At 38.3% G+C, this 22,223-nt stretch overlaps 1 protein-coding gene across 1 annotated transcript in view; it reads left to right on the forward strand.

Annotated features, from left to right (window-relative positions):
* Window positions 1-22,223, forward strand: part of ELP3 (elongator acetyltransferase complex subunit 3) — a gene marked incomplete at both ends in the record, with an annotated part of 99,892 nt that overhangs the window by 16,024 nt on the left and 61,645 nt on the right. Inside the window, 4 exons of the mRNA XM_079706759.1 lie at window positions 2,165-2,228; window positions 3,093-3,213; window positions 3,931-3,999; window positions 6,360-6,514. Coding sequence (XP_079562885.1) covers window positions 2,165-2,228; window positions 3,093-3,213; window positions 3,931-3,999; window positions 6,360-6,514 — 409 coding nt within the window. The remainder of the gene's footprint in view (window positions 1-2,164; window positions 2,229-3,092; window positions 3,214-3,930; window positions 4,000-6,359; window positions 6,515-22,223) is intronic.

A 22,223-nucleotide genomic window follows, 5' to 3' on the forward strand; every position in this document is an offset into this window, starting at 1 on the left:
GGGGAGCGGTGTGGGGGAGGGATGGATTGGGAGTTTGGGGCTAGCAGATGTAAACTATTTTATGTAGGATGGATAAACAACAAGGTCCTACTGTATAGCACAGGGAACTATATTCACTATCCTGTGATAAACCATAATGGAAGAGAATATGAAAAAGAATGTATATATGTGTATAACTGAATCACTTTGCTGTAGAGCTGAAATTAACACAACATCGTAAATCAACTATACTTCAATAAAATAAATTAAAAAATCATAACTTTCTTCTCTGACAGTAAGAAACCTGGCTTGCATTCATCTTAGTGTATACCCTTATTTGACCAGCTGCCCCCATATGTAACTGATTGTCTAACTCTGCCATCACGTCCTTCTCAAGCAGATGCTCTTCCTACCCCACTGGGCTCTGACAGACCCCTCTGAGAATATCTTGCACACACTCTGCAGTCTAGCTCCAGTTTAATAGTCTCTATTCTAAATATTGAGATCTATTGGGAAGAGTTTGAGATACAAAGGTTAGGTTTAGATATAATTTTATAGAATTGCATAAGTAATTGTTCTCTTGTAGGCTATTTTATTAAAACAAATCAGAAAGAGCAAGAGAGAATAAGAATCACCGTGACTTTAAAAGTTATTAATTCCTTATTTTGCACTTAATTTATTGTAAAATACAATACAAACTAGTGTATACAATGCATATGTACATTTTGAAGATTAATAATATTGAAAAGAGATCACCCTGGTACCCACGGCTCAGTTTAAGAAATACAGCATTACCAGTACTTTTGAAACCCCCTTGGGTGCCACCCTCTGATTGCATTCCTCTCCTGCTTTCTGAGCGATAACAACTCTCCAGAATTTGTATGAATTATTTCATAATTGCTTTTTTATTAATCTTCCTTTTATAGATTGCTGTTGTGGCTGTCATGTGCAAACCCCACAGATGTCCACACATCAGTTTTACAGGAAACATATGTGTGTGAGTATGATGATTGTGATAAGTTGTATATGTGTGTGTATTTTAATTGAACCAATAAGTCCCCTAGAGCCTTGATTAATACATGCTGGTAATATTTAAAACTTTTTTTTGTTTGTATTTGTTTTTTGGCCACGGCTTGTGGGACCTCAGTTTCCCGACCAGGGATTGAGCCCGAGCCACAGCAGTGAAAGCCCGGCATAACTAACCACTAGGCCACCAGGGAACTCCCTGGTAATATTTAAAACTTTGACTTAATAGATTCATAAGTTAGTTCTTTGAAACAAGCACCTATTAGTAGGATATCTCAATGCTTTAAAAATGAAGCATAGGGCTTCCCTGGTGGTGCAGTGGTTGAGAGTCCGCCTGCCGATGCAGGGGACATGGGTTCGTGCCCTGGTCCAGGAGGATCCCGCATGCCACGGAGCGGCTAGTCCCGTGAGCCATGGCCACTGAGCCTGCACGTCCGGAGCCTTGCTTCGCCACGGGAGAGGCCACAGCAGTGAGAGGCCCATGTACTGCAAAAAAAAAAAGTAATAATAATAAAAATAAAAAAAAATTTTTTTTAATAAATGAAGCATATAAAGATTTTAATTTGTTGCAATACACAGTAAAAAAAAATTCATAGGTTACAGAACTCAAAACAGTAGATATTCTATTAACTTGATAAATGATAATGGAAATATGAGCTGCCTAAATTCCAAATGTCAGAAGTTTATAATGAATTTGGATCAGAAAAGTATCAAAGTAAAAACTTATCCTTACTAATAATCTTTAAACTTATTAAATTTAGATAATTAGAAAAATTAGCAGAAGAATATTCATGACTCTAGACAGGAAGATTAATCAGGAGAAAGATTTTCTTAAGTGTAGTTCCCAAGAGAGCACTGTGAGTATCAGTCCAAACTTAGGAAAGCTTAGGCCCGGTTATTTGCCCCTAAAAGCTTAAACTTCTAAAATAATAGTGACTGCAGTACTCTGAAAATGACTGTAATAATGTTCCTTTATATGTTTATCTTTTTACTTGTTAGTAGAAAATGTATATATTTGCAGATACTACAAAGGTACAATCTTCTGTTAGGATTCAAAAATGAAGCTGGTTCAGTCAGATTTTACGGAGCCTGTAGATACTTGAACTAGACGGTTGAACTAAGTTCTGTATCTGACATCTTCATTTCATTGTATTGGCAGATACTGCCCTGGTGGACCTGATTCAGACTTTGAATATTCGACCCAGTCTTATACTGGATATGAGGTAAAGTCACGTGAGGCTGTCCTGAGGAGTGTTACAGCATACTTTATTAAGAGTGTGCTTTTACAAGTACTGGCTTTCTTAAAATTTTTATTTTTTATTTTTTTTCCTGATTACGTTAAGTTATTCATCCACCAAACATTTGCTGAGTGTCTGTTGTTCTAGTCACTGGAGAAATATTTATGTAAGCCCTTATTATTAATATATCAACATTGTTCTAAGTGCTTTACAGCTTTAAACCTTACAGCAGGATTTTGAAGGTAGACACTATTGCTATCCCAGTTTTATAGATAAGGAAACCAGGGCCCGGAAGTCTTACACGACTGGCCTGGAGACACGCCCCTAATATGTAACAGGGCCAGGCTTTGAATCCTGTGCTCTTCACCAGTACATTGTCCTGCCCCTGCAGCTGGGAAAAAACAGGTCAGGTCTTGAGGAATTTACATTCTAATAAGTGGGGGGTAAACAGTAAAGAAACAGACAAGAAAAAATAAATCAGGTACTAGTAAATGCAAAGCAGGGAAGTCAAGTCAAGGTATCGTAGCAGGGTGGATACTTCAGCCTTGGAGGCTAGGAAGGAATGGTCTGAGGAGGTGACATTTAAACTGAGCCCTGAATGACAAGAAAGAGCCTTTCAAGAATACCAAGAAAGAGCATTCCTAGCAGAGAGAACAGCTGGAGCACGGAGCCAGGCTCAGAACGCCAGTGGGGGGCTCTGGAGCAGAGCGGGTGAGGGGAGAATGAGATTCGGGAGACGGGTGACGCGGGGGATTGTACGCCAGGGCAAGGAGTGTGTTACAGGTGTCGTGAAAAGCCACCCAGGTTTAAAGCAGGGGGATGATATAATCCAGCGTCGGTTTTTAAAAGATCATTTGATGGTTCTGTGAGGGCAGGATTAGAGCGGGTGCAAGAGTGCAAGCAGGAGGCCAGCGAGCAGGCTTTCGAGGCCGTCGGCCTCATCCGAAGAGGCCAGCGGCCAGGAAACCATGTGACTTTTTTCTTATACATGTTTTTTCATTTCTTACCTGTTTTTCATAGTTCAAATTTTTAAAAATACAAAAAGAATTTTTCGGTGAAAAGACTCCCTCTCATCACTCTCCCCAGCCACCCCTTTCTGCTCCAGCCCCTGAAGACAATCAGTATCATCCCTTTCCTGTACGTCCTTCAGAGATAGTATAGAGATATAAAAGCAATACATATTCTTTATCCTAACTTTTTACACAGGAGGTAGTCTGTCAAAACCTTGCACTTTACCTTTCTCATTTAACAATGTATCTTAGGGAACATTTTATATCAGTATATTGTTTCATGGCCGTAGACTATTCCATTGTATGATAGCATGATGGCTTTTTGTCAAGCCATTACAAACTGTGTTGTATTGATATTTAATGATCTGGTTTAAAGGTTATTTTATCAAGTAACTCTTTTGAATGTGTATACACAGCTGTGTCTGTGAGCAGTATAACAATTTGGTGACCCTGGAGATGCCATAAGGGTTTACACAAAGATATAACTATGATCCAAGGAGCTGCCTGCTGTTGAGTGGAGACCAGCCAAATGCTATTCAGGACATTGTTTTGAACCCTGACAAGACTGAGAGAGGAAGAAAGGAGCCCAAGGGAACTTTATTTTTAATACCCTTTTGAAACTACTTTTTATTCTTAGTTCAATATGGGCATAACAGGATACTTTTCTTTTTTCTTAGCCAACCTCCATGCGAGCTATCCGTGCTAGGTATGACCCTTATCTACAGACAAGACACCGAATAGAACAGGTAAGGTTTTAAAAAGCATTTTTACATTAGATCTTTATACTTACTTAGAAGGTATTATTGCTTGATTTGAGTTGAACCAGAAATAAGAACTGAAAGAATATTTCTCCCCTTTGTAAGTTTTTAATATCCATCTGAGGGAGGGGGACTATTTTGCAATACTTAGCAAGGTCAAAAACTACTTCCTTTAAAGACTGTATTATTTTCCGTAAGGATTTTATAGTCTCTAAAGTTCTTTCAATTTGTAGAAAGTTACTTATGGTATGAAATTTACAGAATGTGGGTATGTCTTAGACAGTAGGTGGGTGGATTGAATTTTAGCTTCCATAAACCAAGTGAGAAGTATTGTGACTGGTTTGCTGGGGCGTGAATGGGGAATTGACTGTACAGGGGGATGAGGGACTCTTGGGAGCCATGGAGTTGTTCTGTATCCTGGTGGTGGTGGTGGCAGTGGTTACACAACTCTAAACATTTGTCAAAACTCATTTAATTGTACAGTTAAAGTTAGTGGATTTTATTGTGTATAAATTATACCCCAGGAGTTCCCTGGTGGCCTAGTGGTTAGGATTCGGGCTTTCACTGCTGTGGCCTGTGTTCAATCCCTAGTCAGGAAACTGAGATCCTGCAAACTGTGTGGCAAAGCCACCAAAAAAATTTAAAAAAAAATTTATACCTCAATATAACTGATTAAAAACAAGTACTGTGTAGATGGCCTTGCTCTGTTCAAGAACTCTGAACATTAATACAGATTTTCTTTTTCACAATTTTATTTTAAACTTGTCCAATTTCAAACAATGCAAGCACTGTCCATAGTTTTTATAGTTACATCTAGTAAGACAACTAGAAAATCTCGAATGGAAAGTAGCACATACCATAATCAGTAAGTCGCTTCTGTGCTTAACTGTTATTACGAGTGGATACCAGCCACTTCTGATTTTCACATCATTGTCACCCAAGCATATATGGATCAGGATCGTCAGCTGTAGGAGAGGACCCCACCTGCAGGGAGCCTACATAGTTCCTGACCATTGCTTCAATTTCTTTTTTAGCCATAATTTTTTTTGGGGGGGAACCCATGCCCCTTGCAGTAGAAGCATGGAACCCTAGCCACTGGCTGGACCACCAGGGAATTCCCTTAGCCATGATATTTAACTCATTTGAAGTATTTCAGTAGAGTTCGAAATGTTTATATTTACCAAAAAGGAGCATGGGTTTTGAAAGATTTTAGAAACTACCAGAGAGTATTGATTCTTTTCCTAACTGTAAATGCATTAGAATCACCTGAGTAACTTTTCCAAAACACATGCCAGATTTCACTGCTGAAGTTCTGATTAAGTCTGGTTTAGGGTCCAGGCAAGATATTTTGAAAAAGCTACCAGGAAGATTTTGTTGTGTATTCCTGGTAAACAACCATAGTTATAGAGTATTCTTTTAGTGTTGATAGCTATGTACATGTACTTACAGATATACATTTGCATGTGTATGCACATGCATGCCCATACGCTTATGTATCTGTAAGGATTTACATATGTATAAGGATGTATGTATGTATAAGTTATTTGCCATTTTCAGAAACAAGTATAAAACAAAGTAACTTTTTGCTCATATTAAGTGTGGACATCCTCTTTACATAGTACATTAGAGTTCATAATTTGTAGTCTGTTTGACCTAGTTTTTCTCAGGCCTAAGATATGGCAAGAAATTTAAATACCTGTTTCTAAAAATTAGAATCTTGCCTTATTGTAGTTGAAAAACTGAAAGATCTATACCATTCTCTTCCCAAATAGAAGAGATGTCATATTTCAAACTTTTATTGTCCTTCCCCCACCCCTGAAACCAGGTTTAAGGTGCTACCTGTACCCAGAAACTTCATAATTAATTCAAAACTTTAATTTAAAACTGCTTTCTTAATGTTTCTTTCTAATCTAGTATTCTCTTTCTTTCACTTGCATCAAGTCCTGATTATGTTGCATATAGTCTTCTTCGTCCCCAATGCTGACCACAAAGTCTGGCATAAAATATGTAATCAATAAATATTTGTTTATTCTATTACATATTGTGTTATTTGCTTTACTGCTCTCTAATTTATATTCTTTGCATTATTAAATTTTCACTTAACTCTAAGTTGACATCAGACTTCTTGTTTATTATTTTTAATTCTCGTCCTCCTTATTTGAGTAGTAATTTCCTTTTCAGACCCTGGAGTCTGTTTTTTTTAGTCCATAGAATTTGTTTAACATGTTTGCTTCTCATTTTTAAACTATACTGATGAGAATACTGCAAAGTAAAATTAGAAATTTACAATCACCCTCTTAGGGTACTTGACTATATCTTTCTAATGCTGATGAATTTATGTCTTTCAGTTAAAACAACTTGGTCACAGTGTGGATAAAGTGGAATTTATTGTGATGGGTGGAACATTTATGGCCCTTCCAGAAGAATACAGAGATTATTTTATTCGAAATTTACACGATGCTTTATCAGGACATACCTCCAACAATATTTACGAGGCAGTCAAGTAAGAAATCCTTATTTTATCATATTCACCAACGCTGGTTGTCAGTTTATCCTTCTAGCAGCAGTCTGTGAGAATTCTTTTTGCTCTATGTCTATATTCCTGGTTCTTTTGGGGAGGGAGGGGAGAGAATGTCATTCTTTTTATTTGCATACCTTTCATGGGTTGTAAGGTTAAATACATTTTTTCCCAATTTTCTTGAGATACAATGGGCATAGAGCACTGTATAAGTAAGGGTGTGCAGCATAATGATTTGATGTCACATATGTCATGAAATGATGACCACAGTAAGTTTAGTTAACATCTGTCATCCCATGCAGTCCTAGTCCTTGTAGTTGCTTCTGTTTTGTGGGAAAAAGGATTATGTTTTTAAAAAGTGAGTATGGTCCATTGGTTATTAGTATTTTCACAAAATCACTATGTGAAAGAATAAAAAGAAACTAAAAAAAAGAAAAAGAAAGAAAGAACAACAACAAAAACCCCCCAAAACCAAGGGATTTCCCTGGTGGTGCAGTGGTTAAGAATCCACCTGCCAATGCAGGGGACACCGGTTCGAGCCCTGGTCCAGGAAGATCCCACATGCCATGGAGCAACCTAGCCCGTGTGCCACAACTACTGAGCGTGCACTCTAGAGCCCGCGAGCCACAATTGCGGAGCCCGTGTGCCACAACTACTGAAGCCCACGTGCCTAGAGCCCATGCTCCACAACAAGGGAAGCCACCACAGTGAGAAGCCCCTGCACCACAACAAAGAGTAGCCCCTGCTCACTGCAACTAGAGAAAGCCCATGTGCAGCAACAAAGACCCAATGCAGCCAAAAATAAATAAATAAAATAAGTAAATAAATTTACTTAAAAAAAAAAAAACAAAAAAAAACACTGTGCAGATCTTTTCAGCCTTAGGCTGGTCTAAACTGCAGGGGTAGCTTTGATTGGACTAGGTGAGCCCACCCAAAAAGAGCACTGGGAGTACTCTTAATCTGAGACATTTAACTGCTATATAATCAACAAAACAAGTGACTTTTTAAAAAAATATATTTATTGGGTATAATGTTTAACAATGTTGTGTTAGTTTCTGCTGTATAACTAAGTAAATCAGCTTTACGTATATATATATCCCCGTATCCCCTCCCTCTTGTGCCTTCCTCTCACCCTCCCTATCCCACCCCTCTAGGTGGTCACAAAACACGGAGCTGATCTCCCTGCGTGATGCAGCTGCTTCCTACTAGCTATCTATTTTACATTTGGTAGTGTATATATGTCAGTGTTACTCTCACTTCGTCCCAGCTTGCCAACTTCCCCCTCCCTGGGTCCTCAAGTCCATTCTCTACGTCTGCGTCTTTATTCCTATCCTGCCCCTAGGTTCATCAGAACCAACTATTTTTTTATGATTCCATATATATGTGTTAGCATAAGGTATTTGTCTTTCTCTTTCTGACTTACTTCACTCTGTATGACAGACTCTAGGCCCATCCAACTTACTACAAATAAGAAAACACTCCCATTTACCACTGCAACATAAAGAATAAAATATCTAGGAATAAACCTTCCTAAGGAGACAAAACACCTGTATGCAGAAAACTATAAGACACTGATGAAAGAAATTAAAGACGATACAAACAGATGGAGAGATATACCGTGTTCTTGGATTGGAACAATCAACATTGTGAAAATGACTATACTACCCAAAGCAATCTACAGATTCAGTGCAATCCCTGTCAAGCTACCAAAGGCATTTTTCACAGAACTAGAACAAAAAGTTTTGCAATTTGTATGGAAACACAAAAGACCCCGAATAGCCAAAGCAATCTTGAGAAAGAAAAACAGAGCTGGAGGAATCAGGCTACCTGACTTCAGGCTGTACTACAAAGCTACAGTAATCAAGACAATATGCTACTGGCACAAAAACAGAAATATAGATCAGTGGAACAGGATAGAAAGCCCGGAGATAAACCCACGCACATATGGTCACCTTATCTTTGATAAAGGTGGCAAGAATATACAATGGAGAAAAGACAGCCTGTTCAGTAAGTGGTGCTGGGAAAACTGGACAGTTACATGTAAAAGAATGAAATTAGAACACTTCCTAACACCATACACAAAAATAAAATGGATTAAAGATCTAAATGTAAGGCCAGACACTATAAAATTCTTAGAGGAAAACATAGAGAACACTTTGACATAAATCACAGCAGGATCCTTTTTGAGCCACCTCCTAGAAAAATGGAAATAAAAACAAAAATAAACAAATGGGACCTAATGAAACTTAAAAGCTTTTGCACAGCAAAGGAAACCATAAACAAGGCGAAAAGACCACCCTCAGGATGGAAGAAGATATTTGCAAATGAAGCAACTGACAAAGGATTCATTTCCAAAATATATAAGCAGCTCATGCAGCTCAATATCAAAAAAACAAGCAACCCAATCCAAAAATGGGCAGAAGACCTAAATAGACATTTCTCCAAAAAAGATACACAGATTGCCAACAAACACATGAAAGGATGCTCAAGATCACTAATCATTAGAGAAATGCAAATCAAAACTACAATGAGGTATCACCTCACACTGGTTAGAATGGCCATCATCAAAACTAGAAACAATAAATGCTGGAGAGGGTGTGGAGAAAAGAGAACCCTCTTGCACTGTTGGTGGGAATGTAAATTGATACAGCCACTGTGGAGAACAGTATGGAGGTTCCTTAAAAAAATAGAAATAGAGGGCTTCCCTGGTGATGCAGTGGTTGAGAGTCCACCTGCCGATGCAGGGGACACGGGTTTGTGCCCCAGTCCGGGAGGATCCCATATGCCACAGAGCGGCTGGGCCCGTGAGCCATGGCCGCTGAGCCTGCGTGTCCAGAGCCTGTGCTCCGCAACAGGAAAGGCCACAATGGTGAGAGGCCCACGTACCAGGGGGAGAAAAAAAAAAAACTAGAAATAGAACTACCATATGACCCAGCAGTCCCACTACTGGGCATATACCCTGAGAAAACCATAATTCAAAACGAGTCGTGTATCACAGTGTTCATTGCAGCTCTGTTTACAATAGCCAGGACATGGAAGCAACCTAAGTGTCCATTGACATATGAATGGATAAAGACGATGTGGCACATATATACAATGGAATATTACTCAGCCATATAAAAACAAGTGACTATTATTTAATAACTATTGTTTTAATTACTGTTTAATAACTATTAAATAATTTGTTTATGGATGGGATCATTTATTTCAAATTCTAGTTGACAAGACAATTATGCTTTCTTTTGATATCTCATATCTCCATTTTTAGCGAGAAGAATACTAAGGTTTCTTATATAGTTCAATGATTTAAGAAGTGAAAGTCTTAGAATAGTTTTTATTTTCAGAAATTTCAGGAACACCTGGCTAAGTTACTGTGTACTATTCTCTTTTATTTACTGAACATTAATTGAAGGCCTACTAGGGGCCATGCACTGCCTTGGGCACTGGAAACAACATGGTGAACAAGATGGATGTTGTCCTTGCCCTCATGGTGCTTACATTCTACTGGTTCAACAAATAACAAATAGTAAGTGCTGTGATGGATACAGACGGCTGTGATGGAGAATACCTGGGCTGATTCTGCACACAAAGTGGTGACGTTTAAGCTGAGATCTGAAGTATAAGCAGGGAGTCAGGCCAAGCACAGAAAAAAAGAAGAGGCACTGAAATGAGGAAGAACTGAGGTGTTCCAGGAGCAGAGAGGAGGCCAGGGTATCTAGATTCCAGTGAAAAGGGGGGCATATGTCATGAAGGGAGATTGTAAAGTTAGGTGTGGGCCTGATTATACATGCTTTTGAGGACTTAAAGACTTTCGAATCAGCAGTAGGAAGTAGATGAATGGTTTCAAGCAGGAGACTGACGTGTTCGGGTTTGTAAGAAACTCATTCTGGTTATTGTGTGGCTAGTGGGTGCAAGAGTGGACATGGGAAACCGGGTGGAAGAGTGTTGTATCCACCCCAGCTCAGATGCGGGTGGTGGCAGTAATGACAGAAAAGAATAGATGGATTAGCTGTATTTTTGTGTGGAAACTGACAGACTTTGGATCAGGTCCGCGGTAAGAAAGAGGAACGAATCAAGGATGACACCCAGGTTTTGGTTGTAGGAAATGATCGAGAGTTGTGTCGCACACTGAGATGGAAAAGACAGAAGGAAGAACAGGCTTGTGGGAGAAAATCAAGAGTTTTACTTTGGCTGCATTAAGTTGGAAATGCCTAGAATACATTCAGGTGGGGATGTCCATAGGCTCTATAAGAGATGTCTGGGCTGGCGATATAAAATTGGGGATTATCAGCTCATAGATGGTATTTATAGCCATGCAAATGGACAAGGTCACCTTATGGGAGAGTTTCAGATTTCCAAGGTATGGTACATGAAAACGTAATCTTTCGGGCCATTCTTACAGCGTGAGCCCAGCATTTTTGTGTACGTGCCTGTGAGTATAAATGCATAGAATGATGATCATCATAGGCGATAGTTAGCACTGAGGAGAAAGGGACATGAGACATGGGGGTAAAGGAGGACGTATACAGTGTACAGTGTGCTGAGCATTGTGATAAGCATTCACTTATTCACTTCTTATAAGAAGTCTTTAAGTATTTAACTTATCCCTGTTTTACAAGTGAGGAAACTTTTATTACCCTGTAATTAAAACAGTTTTTGGACAAGCAAACTTGTGAATGAATTTTGAATGATCCATCTGTTGGTCAGATATTGACAGCTAATGACCTAGGTAGGGCTTCCTCTTGGAATTGGGGCCGTCTTTTTGTGCTCTCCCTACTTCTCCTAGCCCCATAACTTCTTTTGCTCTCCTTTGGTTGGTAAAAATGAAAAGAGTAGAGAGACTTTTTCATAAGTTTAAATAAATCTCAAGGGTAGTTTGAGGGGCCTGGGTAGAGAGTTCAGCAGCTGGGACAGCACATGTGAGCAGCTACTTCGTGTGACTGCCAGTAGAGGATGCGACAGGTTAATTCTATGTCCATGAATCTGGACTTCGAGCAGCAGCTGGCCCAGGTGATCTCTCCATCCGGCAGGGCCTTTAGTAGCAGGATGAGATGGGACCATATTTTACTGCTCATTCAGAAACCTTGATCATTCATGAATATGAGTCACGCTGAGTAAAATGCTGAAGTCTTTCAATCTTTAGAGGAGTAATGATGTAAATCCATCGCATTCTTCCTAATAATACTGAAAATCAGATGATAGCTTAGAATAAAATGCAATTGGAGGAAGAAAAACAACCTTAATTAGTTCAGAGCCCCATGATATTAGGATGGCAGCAGTACGTCAGAGGATTACTGACTAAAATCCATTGAACTCTAAGAATTCCCTCACAGGGTAATCTATTCAGACCATCATATTTTTCTACCCATGCTTATGTATTATATATTTTTTTCCCTCAGTGCAGCTGTTCTCATGTTGCAGACCTTGCACATTATGTGGATTTGAGCCATAAATATCTTGGACTTGTCCCGCCCTTCCCCACCCCCATGAAAGTTTGCTGCAGAGCTTTTCAGTCTACAGTTTGGGTCCCCTGGGTCATGTGAGCTAGGCCAGCCGAAGATCTGCGTAATGAATTTTTAGGATGCAGTTAGTCTGACATCTCATCAACTGAAACTTTAAAATATTTGCTATATTCACTGTGTAAAGTTTTATCTTTATTTTTGCAGAAATGGTGCAGTGTCTAGTGGTGTTTGTAAATTGCCTTTTTTTTTTCCAGGTGAAAACAGAGTTTTATTATAACTTGCAATTACGGTATGTGTGTAGAAAAAGCCCTTTGGAGAAGCAAGCCTCTTTCTCTAATGGACTAGGCATAGCCAGCGTTGTTTTGTTTCTGTTCTTGAATTTACCTCAAGGGGGCAACAAACACTTTACTTTCGGATAAAAATTTTTATGGGATTTGAGCCTTCGTTGCAACAAATATCATGAATGGCTCTCGGGAAGTAATAAAAGTACAATCTGGGAGCCATGAAACCATCCATAAATGCTACACTGAATCCTGCCAACCCACATTCGACATGTTTTGCTTTTTACTCCTGGTCTCTATACTTTTATGAGATTATCTGGAAAAGGCCAGTTTGTGGTATCTTGTTTGCTTTGTTGAGGTAAATTTTTACTGCCAATTTCCTATAATAGAGTTGGTATTTGTTTTTCAGGAAAGCTTTGTATAATTTGAAGAAATAGTTGTCTGGTTTGTATTATAGAGACATAGAAAACTATTTTCAAACGTTGACATCTTTGCAAAATGTAGAGCAGCCCAGAGATACTGTGTTTTGAACATAACGTTTTCTTCAAAATTTTTGGATGAGATATTCACCTTGCTGTTCTCTAAGTTCTCTTGCACAGAGGGTATTCATGAAAACTGTTTGGGTTACCCAGCGTGACCCACCTCTCTCAGAGGTAAGGTGATGAATTTCATGTTTATTTTACTAGTAGTTGATACTAGTACAACTACACAGATGTAATACTTTGACAAGCTTGGCATAGGTGGGGTGTTTTTTGTTGTTGTTTTTAATAAATTTATTTATTTTATTTATTTATATTTGGCTGCGTTGGGTCTTCGTTGCTGCGCGCGGGCTTTCTCTAGTTGCAGCGAGCGGGAGCTGCTCTTTGTTACGGTGCGCAGGCTTCTCATTGCGGTGGCTTTTCTCGTTGCAGAGCAAGGGCTCTAGGCGTGCGGGCTTCAGTAGTTGTGGCACATGGACTCAGTAGTTGTGGCTCGTGGGCTCTAGAGCGCAGGCTCAGTAGTTGTAACACACGGGCTTAGTTGCTTTGCGGCAGGTGGATCTTCCCGGACCAGGGCTCAAACCCGTGTCCCCTGCATTGGCAGGTGGATTCTTAACCACTGTGCCATCAGGGAAGTCCCTAGGTGGGTTTTTTTTTTTAAGATTAATTTTAAATTAAGTTAAAAGTTACATATTGTGACAGATGAGTCCACCATGTTTAAGGTTAAAAGTCTTTGTTCGAGTTAGTGTCAAGTTCTACCATCAGCTCGAGTGTGTCTCTGCTTTGCTATCGTGTGTGTCATCTGGTTAAAGTTTTGCTTTTTTCTTAAAAGATTAAGAGTTAGGGTAAGGAAAAGCCCTAACAGGGTGAACTTGGTTGTTATTTATGGCAGGTTAGTAACAAGCAGTATGTTATATCCTTGCAGATGGAAACATTGGAAAGCTGAGTGAACAGAGAGGTCAAGGACAAAGCAGGTATGATTTCTGTGAAGGCTCATTAAATCAGGCAAAGTGATAATCACTCATTACTATCAGCTAGACTGAGACTGCAGTAATCTCCAGAGATCATCAATTACTGGTGACTGTCATCCTCTAAAAATCATAGCTCTGGAGGTGAAAAGGACCGGCAGTGGGATCTGAGTCACCCGTTCACCAGAATGCAAATGTTGCCAAATATCTCAAAACAACCTTTTAAAATGGTTTTATTCCTTTTTAATCAGCCTTGCCCAGAAGCAGTTTTGCATTCAATTTTTAACACTCCTTGGCTGTTTTCACAAGATGCAATTTAAAAGGGTAGTTACCCACCAAGAAGTAGGTGAGTCATACCTTCCCCCTGTGGAGTTTTTAGTTCAGTTCTGTTCCTTCCTCTTTTTTTCCCCCTCCATCAATGACTTTAAATCCTCCAACTATGTCCTTCTGTGTCTTGGAAAAACTAGAGTGCTAGGTAATGCTGGGTCCCAGGCCCAGGAGATAATTTCATAGACTTGCAGAGGAATGAAGAAAGCAAAGCAACCTAAGAAGGCCTGAAAGTGGCCGTCTCCTGCTTTGCTGCCCTGGCCTTATTTCTGACAGGCCTCAGAACCTCTTGCATGTCTGGACTTTGGCTCTAATACCCTCCCCATCCCCGCCCCTCACTTCATATTGTTGATCACTTTTACTTCCTCCCTTGGTAATCAGATTTTCATAGATGGTGACCAGGATCCTCAACATTGGCAGTCCAACCTAGGATACAATCTTAGTCATCATAAAAAGAAGTGATATTACTTGTTTTTCTTCCAACATTTTATTTGAAACTAACAAAAATTGAAAGAATTTTCCAGTGAACATCACATACCTGTCACCCAGGTTCTACAGTGTTTGCTTTATCACATACTTATCCAACTAGCCATTCTTCTATCCACCCGTCAACCCTTCTTTTTCTTTTTTTAACACATTTCAAAGCAGGTTGCAGACTTCAGTACACTTCTCCCCAAATACGTGCATTTGCACATCATTAGCTACTTCGCTGTTTGTAATATTTTCTTCTCAAGTAAATTTACATACTGTGAAATGCACAGGTCTTATGGGTACTCTTTGATGAGTTCTAACAAATGCATATACCTGTGCAACAAAAGCATACTAAGATGTAGAACATTACCATCGTCCCAGAAAGTTTCCTCCTGTCTCCTCCCAGTAAATCCTCACCTGCACCTCCCAGAAGCAGCCAGTCTTCTCATTTTTTCCCTTTCATAGATTAGCTTTGCCTGTTCTAAAACGTCATATGAATGGAACCGTATAGCATATACTCTTTTGTGTAAGGCGTCTTTCACCGAGCGTTATATTTAGAGATTCATCCATGTTGGGTATTTCAGTAGCCGTTACCTTTTTGGTGCTGGGTAGGATTCCGTTGTATGCATAGAGCACAGTTTGTTTATCCATTCTATTGATGGATAGCTGGGCTGTTTCCAGGTTGTAGCTATTATGATAAAACTTCAGTGAACATACTTATATAAGTCTTTTTGTGAATATATGTATTTATTTCTCTTGGGTAATAACTAGAAGTGGAATTGCTACATCATATGTTTAGTTTTAAAACTGCCAGACATTTTCCCAAAGTGGTTGTACCATTTTTACTCCTACGAGTAATGTATGAGTGTTCATTTGTTCCACATCCTCACCAGCATAAGGTGTTGTCAGTCTTTGTAAGTTTAGCCATTCTAGTGGGTGTGTTGTGGGTTTAATTGTGGTTTTAATTTGCATTTTTCTGATGACTAATGATGTTGAGCACTTTATTACGTGCTTATGCTTTCTATATATATTTCCTTTGTGAAGTGTGTGTTAAAATCTTTTGCCCATTTTTTATTGGGCTATTATATATCCTGGATTCTAGTCCTTTGTTAGATCTATATTTTACAAATACGAAAACCTAGTCTGGCTTGACTGTTCATGATGTTAATATATTTGAGCAGAGTATTTTGTCTTGGTAAAGTCTAACTTGCAATTTTTTTCTTTCATAATTACTGCTTTTTGTATTATCTCTAACAAACCTTTGCCTACTCACAAGGCAAAAAGATACTTTCCTGTGTTCTCTTCTAGTTATTGTTTTAGCCTTTATGCTTACCTTTCATAGTAGGCTTATGATCCATCTTGATTTAATATTTTATGTATAGTGTGAGGTAGGAGTCAAGGTTTTTTTTTCCATATACATACCTAATTGTTTCAACATTACTTGTTTTAAAACTTCCCTTTCCTATATAGATTGTATTGGTACCTTCGTCAAAAATCAGTTGGCTAGGGCTTCCCTGTTGGCGCAGTGGTTAAGAATCTGCCTGCCAATGCAAAGACGTGGGTTTGAGCCCTGGTCCGGGAAGATCCCACATGCCATGGAGCAACTAAGCCCGTGCACCACAAGTACTGAGCCTGCACTCTAGAGTTCGCAAGCCACAACTGCTGAAGCCCATGTGCCTAGAGCCCATGCTCTGCAACGAGAGAGGCCACCGCAATGAGAGGCCAGCGCACCACAACAAAGAGTAGTCCCCGCTCGCTGCAACTAGAGAAAACCCACGCGCAGCAACAAAGACCCCGTGCAGCCAAAAATAAATAAAATAAAATAAATTAATTAAAAAAAAAATCAATTGGCTATATAAATTTGAGACTGTACTCTCTTCTGTTCCATTGATGTGTTTTTGTCTTAATGCCAGTACCACAGTCCTGATTACTGTAGTTTTATAGTATACCTTTAAGTAGTATAAGTCTTCTAACTCTGTCATTGTTTTTTAAGATTGCTTTGGATATTTTTGGTCCTTTGCCTTTCTATATAAAGTTTATGCTTGTCAGTTTCTATTAAAAAGTGTGATAGCCATATTAACAAACTGAAGGATAAAAACCGTATGATCATCTCAATAGATGCAGAAAAAGCTTTCGACAAAATTCAACACCAATTTATGATAAACACTCTCCAGAAAGTGGGCATAGAGGGAAACTACCTCAACATAATAAAGGCCATATATGACAGACCCACAGCCAACATAGTTCTCAATGGTGAAAAACTGAAACCATTTCATCTAAGATCAGGAACGAGACAAGGTTGCCCACTATCACCACTATTGTTCAACATAGTTTTGGAAGTTTTAGCCCCAGCAATCAGAGAAGAAAAAGAAAGCAAAGGAATCCAAATCGGAAAAGAATATTTAAAACTGTCACTGTTTACAGATGACAAGATACTATACATAGAGAATCCTAAAGATGCTACCAGAAAACTACTAGAGCTAATCAGTGAATTTGGTAAAGTAGCAGGATACAAAATTAATGCACAGAAATCTCTTGCATTCCTATACACTAACGATGAAAAATCTGTAGGAGAAATTAAAGAAACAGTCCCATTTACCATTGCAACAAAAAGAATAAAATACCTAGGAATAAATCTTCCTAAGGAGACAAAACACCTGTTTGCAGAAAACTATAAGACACTGATGAAAGAAATTAAAGATGATACAGATAGATGGAGAGATACACCATGTTCCTGGATTGGAAGAATCAACATTGTGAAAATGACTGTACTACCCAAAGCAATCTACAGATTCAGTGCAATCCCTGTCAAGCTACCAATGGCATTTTTCACAGAACTAGAACAAAAAATTTTACAATTTGTATGGAAACACAAGAGACCCTGAACAGCAAAAGTAATCTTGAGAAAGAAAAACAGAGCTGGAGGAATCAGGCTCCCTGACTTCAGACTATACTACAAGGCTACAGTAATCAAGACAGTATGGGTGAGAGGGAGATGCAAGAGGGAGGGGATATGGGGATATTTGTATACATATAGCTGATTCACTTTGTTATACAGCAGAAACTAACACAACATTGTAAAGCAATTATACTCCAATAAAGATGTTAAAAAAAAAAAAGTATGGTACTGGCACAAAAACAGAAATATAGATCCATGGAACAGGATAGAAAGCCCAGAGATAAACCCACGCACGTATGGTCACCGTATCTTTGACAAAGGAGGCAAGGATATACAATGGAGAAGAGACAGCCTGTTTAGTAAGTGGTGCTGGGAAAACTGGACAGCTACATACATGTAAAAGAATGAAATTAGAATACTTCCTAACGCCATACACAAAAATAAACTCAAAATGGATTAAAGGGCTTCCCTAGTGGCGCAGTGGTTGAGAGTCCGCCTGCCGATGCAGGGGACACGGGTTCGTGCCCCGGTCCAGGAAAATCCCACATGCTGCGGAGCAGTTAGGCCCGTGAGCCATGGCTGCTAAGCCTGCACGTCCGGAGCCTTTGCTCCGCAACAGGAGAGACCACAACAGTGAGAGGCCCATGTACTGCAAAAAAAAAAAAAAAGGATTAAAGACCTAAATATAAGGCCAGACACTATCAAACTCTTAGAGGAAAACAGAGGCAGAACACTCTAAGACATAAGTCACAGCAAGATCCTTTTTGACCCACCTCCTATGGAAATGGAAATAAAAACAAAAAGAAACAAATGGGACCTAATGAAACTTCCAAGCTTTTGCACAGCAAAGGAAACCATAAACAAGACAAAAAGACAACCCTCCTAATGGGAGAAAATATTTGCAAACGAAGCAACTGACAAAGGATTTATCTACAAAATATCCAAGCAGCTCATGCAGCTCAATATCCAAAAAACAAGCAGCCCAATCCAAAAATGAGCAGAAGACCTAAATAGACATTTCTCCAAAAAAGATATACAAATTGCCAACAAACACATGAAAGGATGCTCAACGTCACTAATCATTAGAGAAATGCAAATCAAAACCACAACGAGGTATCACCTCACACCGGTCAGAATGGCCATTATCAAAAAGTCTACAAACAATAAATGCTGGAGAGGGTGTGGAGAAAAGGGAACCCTCTTGCACTGTTGGTGGGAATGTAAATTGTTACAGCTGCTATGGAGAACAGTATGGAGGTTCCTTAAAAACCTAAGAACAGAACTACCATATGCCCCAACAGTCCCACTACTGGGCATATACCCTGAGAAAACCTTAATTCAAAAAGAGACATGTACCACAATGTTCATTGCAGCACTGTTTACAATAGCCAGGATATGGAAGCAACCTAAGTGTCCATCGACAGATGAATGGATGAAGATGTGGCACGTACATACAATGGAATATTACTCAGCCAAAAAAGAAATGAAATTGAGTTATTTGTGGTGAGGTGGATGAACATAGAGTGTGTCATACAGAGTGAAGTAAGTCAGAAAGAGAAAAACAAATGTTGTATTCTAACATATATGTGGAATCTAAAAAAAAAAAAGGTTCTGATGAACCTAGGGGTAGGACAGGAATAAAGACGCAGACGTAGAGAATGAACTGGAGGACACGGGGAGGGGGAAGGGTAAGCTGGGATGAAGTGAAAGAGTAGCATTGACATATATACACTACCAAATGTAAAATAGATAGCTAGCAGGAAGCAGCTGCATAGCACAGGGAGATCAGCTAGGTGCTTTGTGACCACGTAGCAGGGTGGAATGGGGGGGTGGGAGGGAGGCGCAAGAGGGAGGGGATATGGGGATGTAAGTATACATATAACTAATTTCACTTTGTTATACAGCAGAAACTAACACAGCATTGTAAAGCAATTATACTCCAATAAAGATGTTAAAAAAATAAGTAAATAAAAATAAAAAGTGTGATAGGATTGGGATTGTGTTTAAACTATAGAAGAATTTTGAGAAAATTACCATTTAACATATTGTTTTCCAGTTTATGAACATAGTCTATCTCCTGGTTTCCTTAAGTGTTTTTTAATTTCTCTTAGCAATCTTCAGTTTGGATATTTTGTAAGCTTTTTGTTAAATTTATTCCAAAGTATTTTGTTGATGCTATATTAAATGAAATTTTTTTTTTTTTTTTTTTTTTGTTTTTTTTTTTTTGTTTTTTTTTTTTTTGCGGTACGCGGGCCTCTCACTGTTGTGGCCTCTCCCGTTGCGGAGCACAGGCTCCGGACGCGCAGGCCCAGCAGCCATGGCTCACGGGCCCAGCCGCTCCGCGGCATGTGGGATCCTCCCGGACCGGGGCACGAACCCGTATCCCCTGCATCGGCAGGCGGACTCTCAACCACTGCGCCACCAGGGAGGCCCAAATGAAATTTTTAAAAATTGTATTTTCACATTGTTTGCAGCTAGTATCTAGATACATGGTTGATTTTTGTATATTAACTTTATATCATATGACCTTACTATAAATTCACTACTTAGTTCTAAAAGTTGTTTTTGTAAATTTGCTGGGATTTTCTTCAAAAACAATCATATAATCTGCAAGTACAGTGAGTTTTAATTTTTCCTTTTGGATTTGCATGCTTTTCTTTTTCTTGCCATATTGCAACAGCTAGGACATTCTGTACAGTGTTAAATAGAAGTGGTGAGAGTGAGTCTGTCTGTCTTATTCCCAGTAATTCAGGGAAAACATTTAATATTGCAGTGTTAAGTACAGTGTTACTTGTGAGTTTTTTTTGTAGATACCTTTATCAGATTGAAGAATTTTGCTAAGAGTTTTTATCATTAACTCATTTGTCTAATGATTTCTCTGTATTTAAATGATCATATGATTTTCCTCCTTTATTCTGATAATATATAGCACTTTGATTGATCTTTTAATGTTAAACTAACCTTGCATTCCTAAGATAAACCCTATTTGGTCAAAATGTATTTTTCTTTTTATATATCACTGTATTCACCTTTCTAATACTTTGTAAAGGATTTTGTCCATGAGGGATGGCGGTTTGTGATTTCCTTTTATGTAACTTCTTGGTCAGATTTTGGTTTTAGTGTTATGCCGGCCCTATAAAACAACTTATGAAGTGTTTCCTCCTCTATTTTCTGAAAGAGTTCATGTAAGATGAATATTACTTCTTCTGTAAGTATTTGCTAGAACTCAACAGTAAAAGTATCCAAGACTGGAGTTTCTTTATGGGAGGGTCTTAGATGATTAATTCAATTCCTTTAATAGATAAAGGGATATTCAAATTTTCTGTTTCTTCTGTGTCCATTTTGGTAAATTATATTTTTCAAGGAATTTGTTTTATCCAAATTGTCAAGCTTTTTGGTATTAAGTTGTTCATAATGTTCCCTTATTTTGTCTTTAATTTCTGTAGGATGTTAGTGATCTTCCGTCCTTCAATCCTGATATTGATTACCTGTGTTCTCTCTTTTTTCTTTATTAGTCTAGTTAAGGTTTATCAATTTTGTTGTTCTTTGTAAAGAATTAACTTTTAGTTTTGTTTATGTCCTTAACATATTTCTGCTTTTATTTTTATTATCATCTTCTACTTGCTTTGGATTTCCTTTCCTCTTTCTGTGCTTAAGTAAGGTATAGAAACTTATCAGTATAGACCTTTCTTCTTTTCTAATAAGTATTTAAAGCTTTAAAGTTTTCCCCTAAGCACTGCTTTGGCTGAATCCCACAAATTTTAATATGTTGTATTTTAATTATTATTCAGTTCACAATGTTTCCTAATTGTTTGTATTTTGACCCATGGATTATATACAAATGGATTGTTTAATTTCTAAATTTCCAAAAACTTGGAGTTTTTCTTGATTTCTTAATGTCATTGATTTTGAATTTAATTCCATATTGGTCAGAGAGGGTCTATTCTATACAATTTCAGTTTCTTAAAGTTTTTTTATTGAGGCTTATTTTGTGGCTCAGCATATATGGTCTGTCTTGGTGAACAAACTATGTATATTTGATAGAATGTGTATTCTGCAGTTGTTGGATGTAATGTTCTATAAATATCAGTTCAGTCAAAGTGGTAGATAGTGTTGTTCAGATGGTCCTTGTCTTGGGGTTGGTTTGTTTTGTTTTTTTTCTATATGGTTCTATCAGTTGCTAAGAGAGAAAGAGAGATTAAACTATCCAACTATGAAGAATTATCTATTTCTCCCTTTAGTTATATTAGTTTTTACTTCATTTATTTTGAAGGTCTGCTCTGAGGAGTATGCACATTTATGATTGATATGTTTTCCTGGTGTATGAACTTTTTATCAATATGAAGTTACCTTTTTATCATTATGAAATGTCCTTTATTTCTGGTCTTGAAGTTTCCTTTTATTGATGTTAAATTAGACATTACAGCTTTTACATAACTGTTTTCCCTATGTAGTATCTTTTTCCATCCATTTACTTTCCACCCATATGTGTCTCTGTATTGAAACTGTGCTTCTTTTAACAGTCTAGTTGGCAGTTTTATGGAAGTCTACAGTAGTTGGGTCTTGTTTCTTTTATCCATTTTGACAATGTCTGCCTTTTAATTGGAATGTTTAATCTGTTAACATTAGATACCATTAATATTTGCATCTACCAATTTAGTCACTCCCTCACTTTGGTTTTCAGTAGCCAAGAGTAATGTTTTTACTGAATACCATTATTGTCTAATTCTGTGCGATGCATTTTTTCTATATCCTTTAATAGGGAATGTCTTCTTAAGAGAGAGGGTCTGTCATATCTAACACAATT

This window comes from Hyperoodon ampullatus, assembly GCF_949752795.1.
Source record: "Hyperoodon ampullatus genome assembly, chromosome: 6".
In the NCBI taxonomy this organism is placed as follows: Eukaryota; Metazoa; Chordata; class Mammalia; order Artiodactyla; family Ziphiidae; genus Hyperoodon; species Hyperoodon ampullatus.